This window comes from Fukomys damarensis, unplaced genomic scaffold, assembly GCF_012274545.1.
Source record: "Fukomys damarensis isolate Sample0158 unplaced genomic scaffold, DMR_v1.0_HiC HiC_scaffold_3, whole genome shotgun sequence".
Lineage (NCBI taxonomy): Eukaryota > Metazoa > Chordata > Mammalia > Rodentia > Bathyergidae > Fukomys > Fukomys damarensis.
This window is the reverse complement of record NW_022900915.1, coordinates 46,914,589-46,932,993: the sequence shown is the minus strand read 5'-3', so window position 1 is coordinate 46,932,993 and position 18,405 is coordinate 46,914,589. Positions and strand designations below refer to the sequence as shown.

Below are 18,405 nucleotides of genomic sequence, written 5' to 3'. Positions count from 1 at the left end.
ACTCCCCTCTCCTTCTTTTTCTGTCCTCCCTCCCTCCCTCCCTCCTTTCTCATCGATAGCAGGCTCAACCTTGTGAAGACAGAAGAATTGAGAGAATTATCTTGCTCTGTGTTTTGTTCATATGCCTTGCCGTGGTTGGGACAAACCCACCACAGGATGGAAAGTTTGCCACACAAGAGACACAAACTGAACTTGAGTGAAACTCAGTGGAACACAGGTGAGAAAGACACCCACTGCGCAAGCAAATCCCTGAGCCATGGAGCTGTCAGCTGCTGGGATGGAACTCACGCCAGCTCCAGGGTGACCACGACACCGATGACACTGGCCCCACCGCTCGAGATGGTTTCAGAAACGCACATCCAGCACCATGTCTTCCACTTTGACCAGATACTATTTTTTGCTGAATAATTTTAAGTAGTACCTCTGCCGACTTCTGAGCATGACCCTAAGAGCTCATTTAATAGAGCTTTGGAATGGGGAATGTGGCTGTAATGTATCAAGAAGCAGAGGAGGCACATGAAGAATGAAATTAAATTGGAATGACCTAAAGCAGAAAAGATGCGGACATCTAATAATAATACCCACTAAATCAAGTGACTTGCTAGACGTGAAGGACCAAACTCCAGTCTATAACTATTAGATGCTTGAACTGAGGTTTTATTTTTTTCAACAGGAAATATTTTAAAAAACTCAACACTTAATCCATTAAGGGCTGAAATCACTGTCTATATCAAATCTAACTTACTGTTATTCAGCTCTATAGTGAGAGTTACTGGGGTGGGACATTGACTTATTATTCAAGGCATATCCCTGTAGCACACAGAGAGAGATTTCCTGTGACCTGTTTGCAGACCTGTGGGAATCTTCTGCCGATGCTGCCCTGAGTTCCAGACGTGCACCCACACTGGCCTCTACCAAGAATTCAGTGTTCAGATGAGGAAATTGGGCCTGTGTGTGTGACACGCATGTATTTTTAGAATGGGAATTTACATGCGATAATAAAAATTATTTATAATTGTTTATTGTTATTATTTTCTCTAATTATTAATTAGGATCTATATATCTAGGCAATTCAGTGCTGATGCACTATTTCAATTCCAGAAGCCAGGAAATTATAAAGTTTTACATTTCCTGCACATCCATAAGTGCAAATATTTAATTTCATCGAAAATCAGAAGTGTTACTGTTCCAGTGTAGTCATTCCACACTGTGGTTCAGGTCTACATGGATGAAAACTAAGCATCAAGAAGAATCAGGTCGTGTGTTTAGTTTTTATTCTCAAATGCTTGTGGCCTTATTACTTGCACAGTTGAAGAGGAGTGCATATTGTTAGCTTCCCTTTTGATCTCCCTATTAGGGACCCGATTCTGTCTCATTGAGAACGCCAGGTCGTGTCCCCTCATGAGCTGAGATTTGTCCCAAGACTCAAGTCTGCTCTCCAGGTTGGACTGAGCTGAGCTCAGCTGCTCTGGGAGCTGCACAGCTGCCTTGGGTCAGGAAGGAAGCTCTTGGACCAAGGAGCACAGGTGTTTGCAACAGCAGTGCCTGAGGCTCTGGATTTTCCTGACCCAAGGAACAGTCCTGCTGTCTCAAGGGACCAATTCTCCTGGCCTCACTTTCCAGGCAGACTCTGTGGCATGCTGGGGAGCCTGGGTGGGGCTGGGCCATTCATGCCTCAGTGTCCCTGCGAATGACTCAGTGCTGTCACAGGGTCCCGAGAGCTCCCTGGTTGTACTGATGGCCCCAGCTCACCGCTGCTCTCTTCAGCCTTTCTTCAGGAGAGCTGCAACCAAGACCTCGTGACAAATACTGCAGCCCATCAGAGAGAAGACCCGGGAGCCCCAGAGCGGCCTGGCTTCCTCCACATCTGGGGTCCACTGCCTGCCTCCGCTGTGCAGCAAGAGGGGCACTTCGAGAACCCCCTAGGTCGGAACCTTCTGTGTCCGGTTCTCTGTGGGAGCTGCCCTCTGCAGGGGACAGCGGTGAGCAGGGCTCTGGGAATGGTCTCCTCCGGGAGAGCTGCAGCTCTCACCTGACTGATAAGTGGTGCAGAAGCCAGCTGGGTGTGGAGACAGCTCAGGGTGCTGTTGTGTGGTCTGCAGGGGGCCCCGCTTTGATCCCACATCACTAAACAGAGCCTGGAATTTATTGGGCACAAATGTGATCAAAGAGGTATTATAGGCATGTTGTGGGGTATTAGGAATCTCATCTGCTTGTGACCAGGGTAATCCAGGAGTTCACCCTGTTCTGAAAATATAGATTCATTTCCTGTCAGGCTGTTATTGCATTCATGGCTTTTCTGAGTTTTAAATCCTTTCACCTCCATGACTGTGAAGTAATTTGCAATACAATTTAATTTAATTTAAATTTTTATCTAAACAATTTTCCAGTAAGTTAAAAACCTGAATCCTATGAACGTTCCTGCCCTCTAGTAATGGCTGAAAGAGCGTCCCTCCCTGGAGGCCGAGAAGGAAGAGAGCAGGGGTGTGAAGTCTTCCCGGTGCCTGCTGTCTGCTCCACAGGGAGTTGTGCTTTTCCCAGTCTCCCTGTCTGGACACAGCCCCCGGCCCATGAGTGTAGTCCAGGCTTTATACACAGCCCTCTTCCTGCAGGAGACCTACCCATTCCCCGTCTGCACAACCCTGTGTCTCAGGCCTGTCCTGACCTCCCCTCCAGGCCGGAAGACAGGACAGGACGTCCACCTAGGGAGCGTGCAGCTCAGGAGCAGCTCTTCCTGCTCTGCTCTAGGCCAGGCAGAAAGCGGTACACAGGTGTTTGACTGCAACAGCCAAGCCTCTCCCTCAGCAGGGGAGGAGCTTGTGACAATGATGTGTCCTCAGGACAGGCTGAGCCTTCTTCCCCGTGGAAGGCCAGGTGCCTGCTCGAGGGCAGTAGTCAGTGTTTGTGGAGTGCGCACTGTGGGGGCAGTGAGTGCTGTGAGCCCTGGAGAGGACGCTGCACCGGGCTGAGCTCACTGGTGGGCACTGTGCTGCAGGGTGCAGGGCCGAGAGCCGTGCCTGGCTGTTAAAGGGTGTTTATCCCCACTAAAAAAGCCTCCTAAACTCAGTCGAATCAAATCTGAGCTCATGTGTTCTCTAAAATGCAGAGGTTTTGATAAGAAAGATCTTTGGCCACCAGTACAAACCCATGATTTGCATACTACCTGAAAGAGTGGGAGAAGAGCAAAAGGAGGTGTCTTGCTGCAGAGCTGGCAGGGTGTGGGGTGACAGCCTCGGTGACCGTTTCTCTGGTGCAGACCCTCCTGAGAAGTCCTCCTGCTTCACTCACAGCTGAGAAGGGTTACACATACTAGGGATTGAACCGTGGACCTTTCTTTCCTGGGAGCTATGTGGCCAGTCCTTTCTGTTTCTTTCTTTGCAGTAGGTTTCTCGAGTTGCTTAGGCTATGCTTGGGCCTGTGACACTCACTCCTAGTGCATTCTCCCAGTGCTGAGGATACAGGCCCCTGCTGCTCTGCCTGGCAAAAAAAGATTTCACTGTGTTCCTGTAGGGGTATCCTGTGGTCTCATACCCTGTTTGCTCAGGACTTAGAGTTACCTCAGGGATAAGAATCACAAAGTGAGGTGAATCTGCGGGCAGGAGTATTGTGCATGTGCTGTGAGGGTTGAACGCAGCACTGGTGGGCATGTAGACCACTCTCACTGATGAAGATCTGGGAAACCGTAGACTCCTCCACAACTGGACAGCCCATAGCCTGCTCTGGTCCAGCGGCCTTCTGGGTAACACATCTCTAACAGGCACGCTCTATGGCATGTGCCTCACCCATATGGAAAACACCCCAGAACTGGGAGAAATCACTGTTTATTGTGACACCAAATCTATTCCAAAGATGGAGCATTCACCTGGAGATGGTGGGCAGCACTGTTTCTGAACAGATACTTAAAACACGGGGCTGCAGCCAGAGATGCTGGTGATATCAGGTGACCTCCCTGGGACAGCATATGCCCTGGTACATTCCACAGTTACGATGTCATACTTCACCTCCCACCTGTTTATGTTTCTTAGTACCACAGATGGTACCACGCTGGGGATATGTTTTTGTGTGAAAATTCTGATAAATCATATGTGTGTGTGTGTGTGTGTGTGTGTGTGTGTGTGTAGGGGCTGGGGATTGTACCTAGAGCCTTTGCAATGAGCTACACTGAGCCATTTTTTATTATTTCTTTAGTCTGAGACAGGCTCTCCCTATTTTCCCAGGCGGGGCTCAGACTTATGTTCCTTCTGCCTCAGCCCCCTAGCCCCATGCACACAGGAGTGGACCATGCTCAACTACTTTGGAACTTTTCCTGATGAATTCAGAGGTTTCAGTGGTGGTTTACCATACTGTATAGTACTAGCTACATACATTTTATGCATTGGCATTGTACCTAATTCTGAGCTTTTGCTATTTTTAGCTATTTGCTATTTTTTGCTGTTTTTAAATGGTTTGTCCTTGAGTTTTATCACATTTTGACAAATTTCCAAAACATTTGCTGGTCTGTGTATTGAACGAAATCTACACATAAGTGGACCCATGGGGAACAATCTCAGTGTTGAAGGGTCAGCAGTATTTGGCATTTTCTAAATACCATTTTAACAGGTTAGTCTGAGACTCCCTTTTTTGTCCTTCTTGATGGAAACCAGGCACTTGGGTCTCCAGAGGGGACATGTGCAGGGTTTCTCTCATCCTTCAGAGGAATTGGAGCCAGCACAGCAGTACTTAGGGTGAAGAGCTTGGCCACATCTCCTGGACCAAAACTCTGTCATTCTACAAGTAACGATTTGTCCAACGTACATGTACCCCAGCTTGCTTTTTTATGAATAGTGGATTTATTATTATACTAAATTGCCAATTCTATGTCATTATTGTTGGGGTTAAACGAGTGAACAAATGTAAGATGATTAAAAGCGGCCTGCCTACAATCCAGACTTCAGCCTATAATCCCTGCACCCTGGGAGGCTGGGGAAGGAAGGAGGGTCTCAAGCACAAACCCAGCCTGGGCGACTTACTGGCCGAAGGAGACCTTGTCTCAAAAGTTAAAATGGGGAGGGGCTAGAGATATTGCTGTGTGTGAAGGTCCTGGGTTCAATCACCAGCGCACAAGTGCACACAAGCACTTGTACACACAGATGAAAACATCCTTGCTAACAGTAATTCCTCCCACAAGCTGAGCTGTTCCCAGTCCTACTGATGTGTTCCTCAGGTGCACTAGTGATGTTTGGAAGCAATGGCAGCTCCCACGGACCCTTCACCCTGCTGGGCTTCTCTGAGCGCCCCCACCTGGAGAGGATCCTCTTTGGGGTCATCCAGGTAGCCTACCTCCTGACCCTGCTGGGCAACACCACCGTCATCCTGGTGTCCCGGCTGGACCCCCACCTCCACACGCCCATGTACTACTTCCTCACGCACCTGTCCTTCCTGGACCTCAGCTTCACCACCAGCTCCATCCCGCAGCTGCTCTACAACCTGCACAGCACGGACAAGACCATCAGCTATGGGGGCTGTGCCCTGCAGCTCTTCCTGTTCCTGGGTCTGGGTGGTGTGGAGTGCCTGCTCCTGGCCGTCATGGCCTATGACCGCTTCGTGGCCGTCTGCAAGCCCCTGCACTACATGGTGATCATGAGCCCCAGGCTGTGCCTGGGCTTGGTGTCGGTGGCCTGGGGCTGTGGGGTGGCCAACTCCCTGGCCATGTCTCCAGTGACGCTGCTTCTGCCGCGCTGTGGGTGCCGCCGTGTGGACCACGACCTGTGCGCGATGCCGGCCCTCATCTGTATGGCCTATGTCAACACGACACCCATCGAAGGCACTGTCTTCGTGCTGGTGGTGGTCATCGTGCTGTCACCCCTGGCGTTCATCCTGGTCTCCTACGGCTACATCGTGAGGGCCGTGTGGAGAATGCGGTCGTCCTCGGGGAGGCACTACACCGGCAAAAGTTCCTCACCCTCCTCTACAACATCGTCACCCCGCTCCTGAACCCCCTCATCTACACCCTCAGGAGCACGGAGGTGAAGGGGGCGCTCAGAAGGCTGACTGTGAGATGTCTAAAGAAATAACAAAAATAAAGTTAGGAATTCCTGGTCATGTTAGAACCTTAGCAAAGCTCAGATGTTTGATCACGATTTTGTATCCCCAGCTCCTCACCCTCCTCTACAACATCGTCACCCCGCTCCTGAACCCCCTCATCTACACCCTCAGGAGCACGGAGGTGAAGGGGGCGCTCAGAAGGCTGACTGTGAGATGTCTAAAGAAATAACAAAAATAAAGTTAGGAATTCCTGGTCATGTTAGAACCTTAGCAAAGCTCAGATGTTTGATCACGATTTTGTATCCCCAGCATCCATCAAATTTGAGCAGAGTTCATTACCGACTTCTGACGCTAGTTTTGATTGTGTGAATCATGTGTGAATTCCTAGCTCCTTGACACTCAAAGGAAGAAGTGCTGGGTATAAGCACTGTTGATCATTGCTGATGTACAGACCCCGAGGTGGTTCATACACATGCCCCAGCTAGGGCTGCTGAGGAAGCCTCGTGATTCTTTTCTTCTTGCAGTGTTGTTTTCTTTGGCCCCTTATGGAGTAGTTTCCATACCTTCATGGACTGACTCCCAGGGGTACCCATTGCCTTGGAAGACTTTCCTATTGCCTCTTTGGCCACATTCAACTTGTTTTGAAAACCACAAGCTGGGGCCACTGGCAGACCCCCATGAATGGAGCCATCCACTCCTATTTTGTTACTTAATTCCTCTCTTTGTTTCTTTCTGCATTCTTTCAAAATCCATTGATGTTTTTCAATGGTTTTCAAAACCATTCTTTGAGGATATGTGTTTTGGAAACTCACTCTTTAATATTTTTAGATTCATGTGTAAAGGATTATGAACTCTCTGAGGGGTTATAGCTTAGTTCTCTAAAGAGTTTTTGGATGTTAATGTTAAGTGTTGAGTATCTGTTGAGTTGGGTATTCCTTCTACTTTTATGTGATTATCTTTTTAGCAAAGAGCCACCTTTTGCAGATCTGTGCAGAGACACACTAGTGTGTTAATGTACTGAACATGTTTCTAATTGGGTTTTTCAGTACAGGTTGCCTGTTACCTCTTTGTTGGTGAGTAGTGTGCTTTGACACATTGTTTGTCCTATGATGGGACCCAAGGCTTCCGCTTCCTCCTAAGAGTGATATCTTCCTAGTGGATCAAACAATGAGAAAGAAGAGATTGTATCAGGCATGGCCTCATGGTTATACCAGGCGTTTTTAGTGTGTGTCCTGGAAGGGTGTGAGGAACCTTGCCCAAGGCCCTCAAAGATACGCTGTCCATGGTCCCGGTGTGACCCCTCTGTTGCTGTGAGAGCAGTGGCCAGAGTGGGTTTTCCAGCCTCGGGAGCTGTGCCTATGTGAGCTCGAGGGTTTCATCTCTCCTCTTCTTGGGGTGATGTATTTGCCAGTGTTAGAGTGGGGTCAGGTCATGTGTGGAGCAGCTTGAGCTGCCTCTTGGCGGGGTGGGGAGTGTCGCTCAAGGCAGACATCAACCCAGTGGGATTGAGAAGCCGCACCCAATCATAGCCCTGCTTTGAAATGGGAAACAAACTGCAGGAACAGCACCAGGCAGAGCAGCACCGAGCAGAGCAGCACCGGGCAGACGAGCAGCACCGGGCAGAGCAGCAAGCATGTGGACCGGCTGCCATGTCCATGTTCACAGGTCCACAGTAGAACAGCTGCTGCGGAAATCATCTGGGCGGGAGTAATAGCAAATGAATTGTATTAGGAGATGATGACAACCCAATTTCACTCAGAGACAACCAAACAGGAAGGGGAAAAGCAAAGAAAAATGAGAATATTTAAAATAGAAGAAAGCAGAAGAGCAGAAAAAGGGTAGAGAGTGAAGACAGAGAGAGAGAGAGGAGAGAGAGAGAGAGAGTGAGAAGAGAGAGAGAGAGAGAGGAGAGAGAGAGAGAGAGAGAGAGAGAGAGAGAGAGAGAGAGAAGAAAAGTACCATGTGAAGCACATTGGTGCAGTCCTGAGGAGCCAGCTGTCAGAGCCCAGGGTAGAGTTCTAGGTCCATCTGGGCAACCCTGAGAGCCCCTTCCCCAAACAGAAAGTAACTAAACCCAGGGATGAAGCTCAGAGGCAGAGCATTGCTGGGTTTATCCACACTGAGCACAAACATGCACACATCCCCACAGACTAACACACACACACACACATATATGCACATTTAGATTTGAAATAAATTATACCAAATAAAAAATGAAATACATATATGAAATAAAGTAAAAGTAAATACAAAAAGAGAGATGAAGTACAAATGTGACCATGATAGAATGGTGGCAGGTGCATTACCAATATTCACAGGCCCCGGTTAAATCTCTAGCAGAATAAATAAATACATAAATACAATGATGAGTGAGATCAAAACATATGGTGTTAATTTGAAATATTAAAAGATATATTCACATCGGTGCTCCTTGAAAGGCCTCTGTCGTCCAAACATCTCTTCCCCCATTCTCACCACCGCGTGGTGCAGGTCTGCAAGTCCTCTTTCGTGTGAGTGTGTAGTTGGGCTGTTCTCGTGGCCTCCATGTCCCGAAGTGACTGCAGTACCCGCCTTTCACATCATGCTCACTGTGGAGAGGATGCAGCCATCCCCAGTGCCAAACCTAGTGAATGCAATGGGTGAAGACAACATATGATTTCCAGGAGCCCAGATTTCCACTGGCCGGCACAGACAAAAGTCTGCACCGCAGTTTTGGATTAAATGTGTTTCTTGTATCAGCATGCCATGAGATTTTGTTTTTGACCCAATTTGCCAGTCTCTGTCTTTTGATTGGGGAGTTGAGGCCCTTGAAACTGGGCATCATCCCCGAAAGGTTCTGACTAGCTCCTGTCTTTGCATTCCTAATGGGTTGCTGATTCCTTTGTTCGCCTTCTGCTCAGCTGCTCACCCTAAGCTCACGTGCTCATTCCACTAGACTTTTAGCTCAGGTGGCTTCATTGACTCTTTCTAGGATACTCTCGAGAATTTTTTTAAGTATTGGTTTGGTGGTCAGGACTTTTTTAGATGCTCTTCGTCATGAAAAACCTACCTTTCCATCCACTTTGGAAGAGTTTTGCCAGACTTATTAGCCTGGGTTGGACGGTGTTTTCTCTTAAGAATGAAACACTTCACTCTAAGTGCCACTGTTAATGTTTAATTTAATGTTTCTTTGAGAAGTTACCTGTGATTTTAATACTGTATCTTTATGAGCAATTCGCTGCTTTGTTCTAACAGCTGTTAAGATTCTGTCCTCATGTTGGACTCCTGGAATTTTTACTGCAGTGTGTCCTGGAATAGTTCTTTCCTCTTTGTGGCTACTTGGGTTCTGTATGCCTCACGTATCTGTTCTATGTACATGCACCAAGTCCCTGGGTGATAAGTATGTACTAGTGATTAAAAAGAAGAAACACAGCAAGGGGCTGTCCCCAGCCGGCAGAGTGGGGACCCTGAATGCCCCTCCCCACTTTACTCCCTTCATGAACGGTAAGCACACATGGCCATTTTTATACCAGTAGCAGCATTTCTGCTGGTGCAGGATAATTTTTACATGTTCTCACACAAATTCAAGTGTAAAATACAAAGGCAAAACCGACAATGATGGGTTCAAAGCTGTAGGTGTAAAGTCAGAGGCTCACAGGAAGCTGAGGTAACCTGGATTCTGGGGCTGTCACATGCACAGGCCCCTTCGGGCCAAACCTTGATTTTCTCTTCGTTTCTTTTCTAAAATAGCATCCTGCTGTGTAAGTTTTGAGTTTCTCCCAACTTAGTTCTGTGCTGCCCTTCTGCAAGGGGTGACGGGATTTCCTGCATTCCCTGTGCCTCGAGAGATTCTTCCAGGCAGCACTGTTATGACATCTTCTACGTATTTTGGGAAAAGCATTCCAAATGAAGAAATAACAAAGTGGAGATTAAATAGAGGCAGTTATGGGAGAGCAACCTGTATCCAGTTAAGCAGGGCACTGTGAGACTGTAAGTTTGTGTCTCCTCACTTCTAGCTCTCAGTACTTTTCTCTCTTTTTACACCCATGAAGAAGGGTTTTCTATCACCTCAGTTACGCAGGGCCAATGAGAAGAGAAGAACCAACCCACTTAGCTTTCCTGGGTAAAATAAACTTGGTTCAGTATTAAAGAATACTCGAGGCCTATGCTCTTCTCTGTCTGCTCTGTGAGCGTGGGCAGAAATAACTCGTAGCAGCTCCACCAGTTTCATTGTCCTCGTGGACCTGCAATCTGTAAGTGATATTTTGTTTTAGGAAAAATATTTTAATATGTAACACAGACCATCTTCTGACTTAGGCGGTTCCTTTGAATAACATGTTACATCACAAATACTAACACTGAATATCAGTTGTTTAATTACCTAGAGTCTAACCTACTTGCCCTTTAGAGTGTATAATGGAGTAAAAATATTCTTTGAAAATCTGTTGAAAATTGCATGACCTTTTTCCATTTGAATAAATTCGTTTTGAGCAGTCACACTGAATTCAATTTTCTGTTCTTGAAAAAAATATTTTTAGTACATATTTGCTGTACTTCATGTTTACCTTCTTTGCACTCAACTTTCTTTTCCTTTCCAGGCCATCTGTTCTAATGGAACATCACCTGCTTTGTACACTAAATGGTTAATTGTGGGCCAGAGACCAAGTTTTCCCCAAAGGTACTTAAGAGGAAGGCCGTGAGGATCACTGTTCATTGGGCAGCCAGCCATGTAAGTGGAGATATTGAAAGTCTTCCACTGGCTGAGAAAAATGACAGTTTTGTTTAAATTCTGTTTCTCCTAAATATTTTGTGACTGAGGTTTTATTTTATGAAGCAGAAAAGAAACAGGCTTAAAGTCTGTGGTATGCCTGTATAATAACTGTTCCTAAATTTATTTCAAAGTAGATATTTTAAAAGGTTAAGATTTATTTTCCAGAAGTCACATTGAATAGCTTGATTACTTGTAATATGTTCTTCTATTTCATAGGACTTTGATGTATATATGTGATATATATATATATATATATATATATATATGTATATGTATTCATAGATATACATTTAAACAAATAATATAACTTGAATTAAAAGTTGCTTTAAGAAGGGATTCCTGTGCCTTTATTCTTTTGGTGCCAGAGATCGAACTCATGACGTTGCTCTTGAGAGGTAGGTGCGGAGCTACTGAGCTCCATCCCCAACCCTGACTTTCTGATTATTAGCTCCAAGTGTGATGGCAGGGAATCCATCTTATATCTTTTTTTATATTGCATTTATTCAGAAAGATTCTAGAAGAACATTACAGGAAGTAACTACACAGTTTGCATTGACATTATTTTTTGATTAAGTATTTTATAAAATGAAAGACAGTGCGTGCGGCTCTCTGGGGGGACCCCGTCCCGCGGGGAATAGGAAGTGAGAGCCGCCTCTTATTCGTGGGTCATCAGAGGCCGATCCGATCTTGAATGTCTGTGGAGGAAATCTTTAAGAAGTTAGAGTACACGGCCCAAGTCTGGTTTCTGATCAAAGGCGCTTTATTGGCTCAGCAAAACGATTATATACTGTTATCCCAGGGGGAAGGTTCAGCAAGCTTATTGGACAGTTCAAACAAATCAATCACATGAGTCACTCAAGCATTTAACCATACAGCAATCAGTATTTTACCAAATGTGGGGAGGGGTAAGTGGGAAGGCGTACATCAACAATTAACCCTATGCAATCTTTAACTTCACAATCCCTAGGGGCAAGTAGGATGGGGAATACCACCTGCTTCCTGCTCCAGATCCCGTGACCCTGTGGTTAGCACAAAGGGCTATTTTTTCTGTAAGATTTCCTGTTTGCCCAGGGGCTAAACCTGCCAAAGGTCACGTATGTAGTCTAGTGGGATTTTTCCACCGAGGCAAAGGCTAAGGTTGAGGGCAGCCATCTTATGCAGGCCCAAGCAGTCTCTCACAGTTCCCCCCCTTCTCTGTATAAAATTAAGCAAGATTAGGGTGGAGGGCTCATGTCTTAGGCTACTTGATGTGCCTCCGGACCTGGACGTGATGCATAGGTGTTCCAGCGAGTCACGCTGCCCCCAGGTACCGGCATCAAGCTAATCCCGTCGGAGACACCTCCACAGCCTGGAGCAGAGCGAACGACGGCGTTCAGCCATCTGTTCAAATTCTACAAAGCTTAGGGGTTGGAACCCATGGTCACCAGCGGGCTGGCTATTTTCAGGGTCCTGAGAGGAGAGCTGCTGGTAGTGCACTTGTATGGAGTGTTTGGTGGCCTCATCAACCTGGTTCTTAACAAAACTCGTGAGGCGGCGGAATGCCCATGGGCCAAAGGAAATCAACAGCATAAAGCCAATAAAGGGTCCTAAAAGGCTGGGTAACAGGGTGGACAGCCAGGGGGAGGTAGAAAACCAATTTTGATACCAAGATTCGTCCTTTTCCCGTTGCCTCTGCCTTTGTTCGAGGCTTTCCTCAACCCTTCTAATGCTATCATCCACCAGGCCCAGTTTATCTTTAAAAAAGCAACATTCTTAAAGAAGGGGGTTGGGGCCAATGGCAATGGGTTTGAACTGAGGTGGTTCTTTCAAAAGCCTGATGGAAAAGGTGAGACCCGGATCACGGCCGCTGATGTAAAGGCGAAGGCCCCACTCAACCTGACGAGTCCAGTGGTATTGTTTGCCGGGCGTGGTGGTGCACGCCCATAATCCCATAAAACTAGTTTGGATTACAGTGAGCTCCAGGTCGACACCCATAATCCCATAAACCCAGCCTGGATTACACAGTGAGCTTAGCCTGGATTACACAGAGAGCTCCAGGTCAATCTCATCTGCATAGCTGAGACCTTCATCTCAGAAAAGCCAAATAGAGTCATAGATTGTGTCAATGCCTCAATGGTAGAAGTTACTTTTCCAATGTCAAATGCCAGCGGGCTCCCACACTTCCCCCTTTTTTATTATATTTAGAGCAGGGAGCTTCCCAGCTCAGCAGAAAGACTGTGCCTGTCTTAGGTGAGAAATGTCCAGAGAAATCCCTTACCCGTCATCAAGCCATGAGAAGTTCAATACTCATGCTCTGTCTTAGGTTGGATATTTCTCCACAATTCTCTTACCCGTCTTTGACTACCAGCCTCTGCAGGGGTTATACCATGGGTTGTGAAGGCTTGCCATGTAGCTTTTTCTACCTCTATCAATATTTATAATCCTTGTTCCTCATACCAGGCCTCACTAATTTTTACAGGCATCATTACAAAGAGAGGTTGCCTCAAACCCATCACAGAATGAAAGGAAGTCACCATTTCTGAGAATATACAATTGGTCAATTGACAATCAATATTATCGGTTTCATAAACAATCTCTATGAGCATTAACACAAGACATTATATTAGAGGCCTCTATGCCAACAATATTGAAACTAAGGCTAGTAACTTTGACATCTGACCATAAATGTATTTTTCCCAATGCAGCAGGTTTCCAAATGTTGGTTTGAGGAAAACCTGAATCTGTTTACCAAAGTCCTGCAGATAAGCTTAAGTTTGTGGAATTTAGAAGTGACCAGTCCAAAAACTTTTGAGATGTCTCATTAAATCACCAGTCCCATTAAATCCTCATTCTGGATAAAGAAGGAAAACCTTTTTGCTTTTTGGAATGAAATTTCCACTTGTGCACTGAGACACATCCTGGAGTTTTCTCTGCTGCTTCAGTGTTGGGGTCCCAATCCAGTCTCCTCAGTGGAAACCCAGCTTCAAGCTGCTCAAGGATAGTGATAGGTCTATAAACATATCTGTAACCATAATTAGGTGGAATAGAAGAAAAGGGAGAACACCTAGACCAAAAGGTTATTGTCATAAACAATATGTTGGAAAACCTGCATGGTCAAACAATATGAATACATTTTGTATACCAGAAAAGTAGCAATAATAATACTTATATGAAATCTTATGTACTGTAATGTAGCTTTGTATTAACAGGATCTCCCCCCCCCTTTTTTTTAACATATTTAACAAGACATATCTTTTTTATAGGGCTATGAAAATTATTTTGGTGGCTCCCATTAGTGAACAAAGATCAGAATAAATTTTCTGAGCAGCTGCTTCTTTATTTACCAACAGGAGCATATCCAAACTTAAAGGTTATATTTAATTATCTTTTAAGTTTTTTATTTGATCCTATAAAGCCAGGTTGTAGAAATCAACAATCTATTTGTATTTGACGTCATTCTGATCAAGAACATACAAACATCTTTGAACATTTAAGACAGACAAACATATAAGACAATTTTAATGAGTGCACTCAGATGGTTTTGGCCAAATGAATTATAAAATCTTTTTGTTATGACTAGTCAAAATTTTTGCAGATCAAAATTAACAGAGATCTCTTGTAGAATTAGGGTTAAAGGAACGAATACTCTTCTTGACTATAAATGTAAACCTTTTATAACAAACTTGAAACCAACAAGCAAACATTTTATAAATCATTTCCATAAACATTCTCTACATTCTTAGGTAAAGACAAGAGGAACATACAAAAACCTTTCATGTTAAAAGTACAACTCTTACTTATAGCTTTTCTAATATTTTTCTGTCTCATTTACTATTAAACAAACTTTAGCTACGAAATATTGACATAAGGTAGGGCTATTGGCCATGCCCTGAGGTAATACTTTCCACAGCGGGAGGCAAAATGGCCGGGCTGGCCGCATTGAAAGCATGTTTTACCCCTGTTTTGGCCTTGGAAGGTGACAAGGGCCTTAGTGATCTTGTGCATAAAAGGATCCGCCTCTGGGCAGAGATTAATCATGTCGTGCAGAGTTTTGGCTTTGGAGTTGTGTTTTAGAATAGCTCTGCAGGTCTCATTAGCATTTTCAAAGGCTAATTGTCTAATGAGGGCGTTGTCTGCCACAGTGGCGGCATCACCGAGGGCACGCTCAGCCTCGGGGCCCTGGATGATCTTTGAGAGAGGTGCTGCCGTGCTGATCAAAGTAGTCAGCGAGCTCGCGACCAATCTGGTCCCATGTAGAAGGCACAATTTTGGGGCAGGTGATAACGAACCAGGGACATACTTCGTGTACAAACAGCAGAAATTGCAAGAGATCTTTCTTTCTAACTTCAATATTACGGTTTTTCAACTGCTTTTTTATATCAGAGATAAATTTAGCTCCTTCACTAACTGCGTTCCCCCTATTCTCGGGGAACTTTGGGACGGCGGCTGTGCCTTAGCTAAGATTTGACTAACCCCAACCCTGCACCACCCGGATGGGGCTTACCTGGTGTCTGACGGGCGGGCTCCGGACTCGTCGTCTCTCTGCCGTCCGATCGGGAGTCGGTAACCTCTGTAAACCACGTTGGGCGCCAGTTGCGGCTCTCTGGGGGGACCCCGTCCCGCGGGGAATAGGAGGTGAGAGCCGCCTCTTATTCGTGGGTCATCAGAGGCCGATCCGATCTTGAATGTCTGTGGAGGAAATCTTTAAGAAGTTAGAGTACACGGCCCAAGTCTGGTTTCTGATCAAAGGCGCTTTATTGGCTCAGCAAAACGATTATATACTGTTATCCCAGGGGGAAGGTTCAGCAAGCTTATTGGACAGTTCAAACAAATCAATCACATGAGTCACTCAAGCATTTAACCATACAGCAATCAGTATTTTACCAAATGTGGGGAGGGGTAAGTGGGAAGGCGTACATCAACAATTAACCCTATGCAATCTTTAACTTCACAATCCCTAGGGGCAAGTAGGACGGGGAATACCACCTGCTTCCTGCTCCAGATCCCGTGACCCTGTGGTTAGCACAAAGGGCTATTTTTTCTGTAAGATTTCCTGTTTGCCCAGGGGCTAAACCTGCCAAAGGTCACGTATGTAGTCTAGTGGGATTTTTCCACCGAGGCAAAGGCTAAGGTTGAGGGCAGCCATCTTATGCAGGCCCAAGCAGTCTCTCACAAGTGCGCGCGTCTGCTCATCCAGGAGTAAAGATATCACTTCAGAACGTCTCAGCCCTCAGGTTCACACGGGGGGGTGAGAAGGATTCTTCTCTGAAGCTGCCTCGGGGCTACCAAGTGCTGTTGGGGAATCTGATTTTTGTCCAAGCCTTTTACCGTGCTTCTGTAAGTCATGTAAGTCATGCTGAAGAGAGACAGGAGCTATCTCGCTCAAGCCGTAAAGGTATGAGCTATTTGGATACAGGTGTGGAGCAAGCTGCTTTGCTTCACCCTTGTGCTTATTTCCTTCACTCGGGAAGCTCGGGGCTGGGTACAAGTGTCATCAGCAGAGAGAATATTAAAGTTATTATGCTAAATTAATTCACCCTTCATTTCTAGTTCCCTACCTTTCTGTATTGCTTAGCTTCTCTAATGAGTTACTTCACACCTTTGAATCATTCTGTAAGGACATTCAGTAAAAGTAAATTAAAAATTCATGGCAAGCGTGGAGGCTAAACCTGCAGACGTATTTGTGGGTGACCTTAATATCACAGCTTACTCTGTTTTTATGAGAACAAGGACAGATCTAATTGCTTGTGACAGAGCTGTTGACCAAGAAGTGTGTGGCTCTCAGCTTGTGGCCACAGCAGAGTGGGTCTTCCCTTGTCTGTAGAGTCGTTGCCCTGCTCTTCTCTTGCCGCATGTCCCGAGCTCGGTTTATGACCTTAGTTAAACTAGACACTAATTTGCTAAACTCACACGGTGTTCCACACCGTGACCTGTCTGAGTGGGACTCACTTGTCAGTATGGTATATTAGGGGATTGGAGATCTCAACGTGTTTAATACAAGGTGAATATTACATCATGAAATGAGTTATACTTAGCACAGTGCTGTTATATTGATGCACATGATCTCTCTCTGAGAGGCCCTCTAAAGAAGAAATGATGTGGGGATCTGGATGCGGGTCTGGGGAGTATTAGGGCCGGGGGTCAGGATGTCTGTTAGGTGCTTCGGGGCTCACCTCGGCATACGTTCCCCAGCTTCAGGCGAGATTTCTTTGTTTATGGTGCATTTTATTTGGCAAACACTAAAGATAAGTTCTTCAGCCTTGGGAAGAGAGCTTTACAGCACTCAGAGCTGCTGTGTTCCACAGGGACTGTGATTTGATGTCACAGGTGGGAGAAACCCTGCGTAGGTTTCTTCCCGTACTTCCAAAGACAGGACTTCTACCCTTCTCGTGATCAGATGAAGAGAAGGACAAATGCATCTTCCTCAGTATGCTAAGTATATGCAAAAACTGGTGTGGAACTGAGTGTGACTAATATTTCTAAAGATTAATGATTCAGGGCCAGATGAAAGCATTCTCAACCTCAACACACCCAGAACATTAGTGTAATAGGAAGAATCACAGTGAACTCCCTGTAGGCAGATAGCAAAATCAGTGCATAACCGAGTGTGTTACCTGCCTGGGGCAAAGGTCTGGAGGCCCTTGCCCATTTCGGAAGATCAGTAAAACCTCCAGTGGGCAAGATAGCCCAGCAAGCTGTGCAACCATGCAGGGAAAATATGTTTAGGGAAAGTATGTTTATTTTTAGTTTTTTAAAATATTTCCCAACATATGACAGTTGTCGTTGGACTGTGGCATTATAATTGCTCATGTTGGTCAGGTACTGCATATCAAATCTAGAAGTGTCTAATTTTTATTGGTACTTTTTAATATGCAACAGCACCTCCTGAGGTTAATCATTTCTAAAGGTGCCTTCCCCTTCCTCACCAGGTGTTCGTTTCACATTGCTGTTTGCCAGGCTGTCATGTCAGATATGGCTGCAATAGATGTACTGCTTATAGTGGTTCTTGAGAAAAATTGTTAATTAAATCAAATAAAAGATAAGATAATAAGAGCTCATGACAAGTAACTGGCAATTTCAAAACTTCTCACTTATTGCTACATGTATGTTATAGCATGGATGACGATATTCTTGAGCAACTTTATTCTGGATAGCCATAAGGTTATTATCTAAGCAGCACTGATGTAAGTTGAGGTGCATTATTAGCATATTATGAGGTTTTTACATTTTATTTCATCTTGATTTTCCACATAGTCACAACATTGCCCAGTTACTTAGTGGGGTCTTGCATTTTTCTTATTTGGTGAAGTCTTCCTATTTAATATATTAAATATTTTAAAAAATTGCTATTAGAATCTCCTGTGGGCTTTTATTGAAGTTTATTTTTTTCAGAGTGGATTTTTTGAGGGAGTGAGTACTAATGTGAAGAATAATTCTCTTATGAAGAAATGATTGTTGTAATAAGAAAAGATTTTGCAAGATTTTATTTCTATTGTTAAAGCAATTCGCTCTGAAGGGTGGATCATGATGTATGTTACAAAACAAAGCATGTATCTCTTCACGTTGGGCTTAATTCCATTATAATTTCTATTAAACTGTAACCTTTTACTCTCTGGTTTCCTTCTCACCTAGTTGTCCCCATATGTTTTTAA

The 18,405-nt window shown here is 45.1% G+C and overlaps 1 protein-coding gene across 1 annotated transcript; it reads left to right on the top strand.

Moving 5' to 3' along the window:
- The first annotated feature begins 5,214 nt into the window (after positions 1 to 5,214).
- On the top strand, positions 5,215 to 5,973 carry LOC104852690 (olfactory receptor 2W3). The gene has a single exon (XM_010610455.1). It carries the CDS (start codon positions 5,215 to 5,217, stop codon positions 5,971 to 5,973), a length of 759 nt encoding a protein of 252 aa, XP_010608757.1.
- Positions 5,974 to 18,405: the final 12,432 nt, after the last annotated feature.

Bases quoted from the DNA above. Each gene is read 5' to 3' on its own strand.
- LOC104852690 (XM_010610455.1), top strand. From the start codon at position 5,215: ATGTTTGGAAGCAATGGCAGCTCCCACGGACCCTTCACCCTGCTGGGC.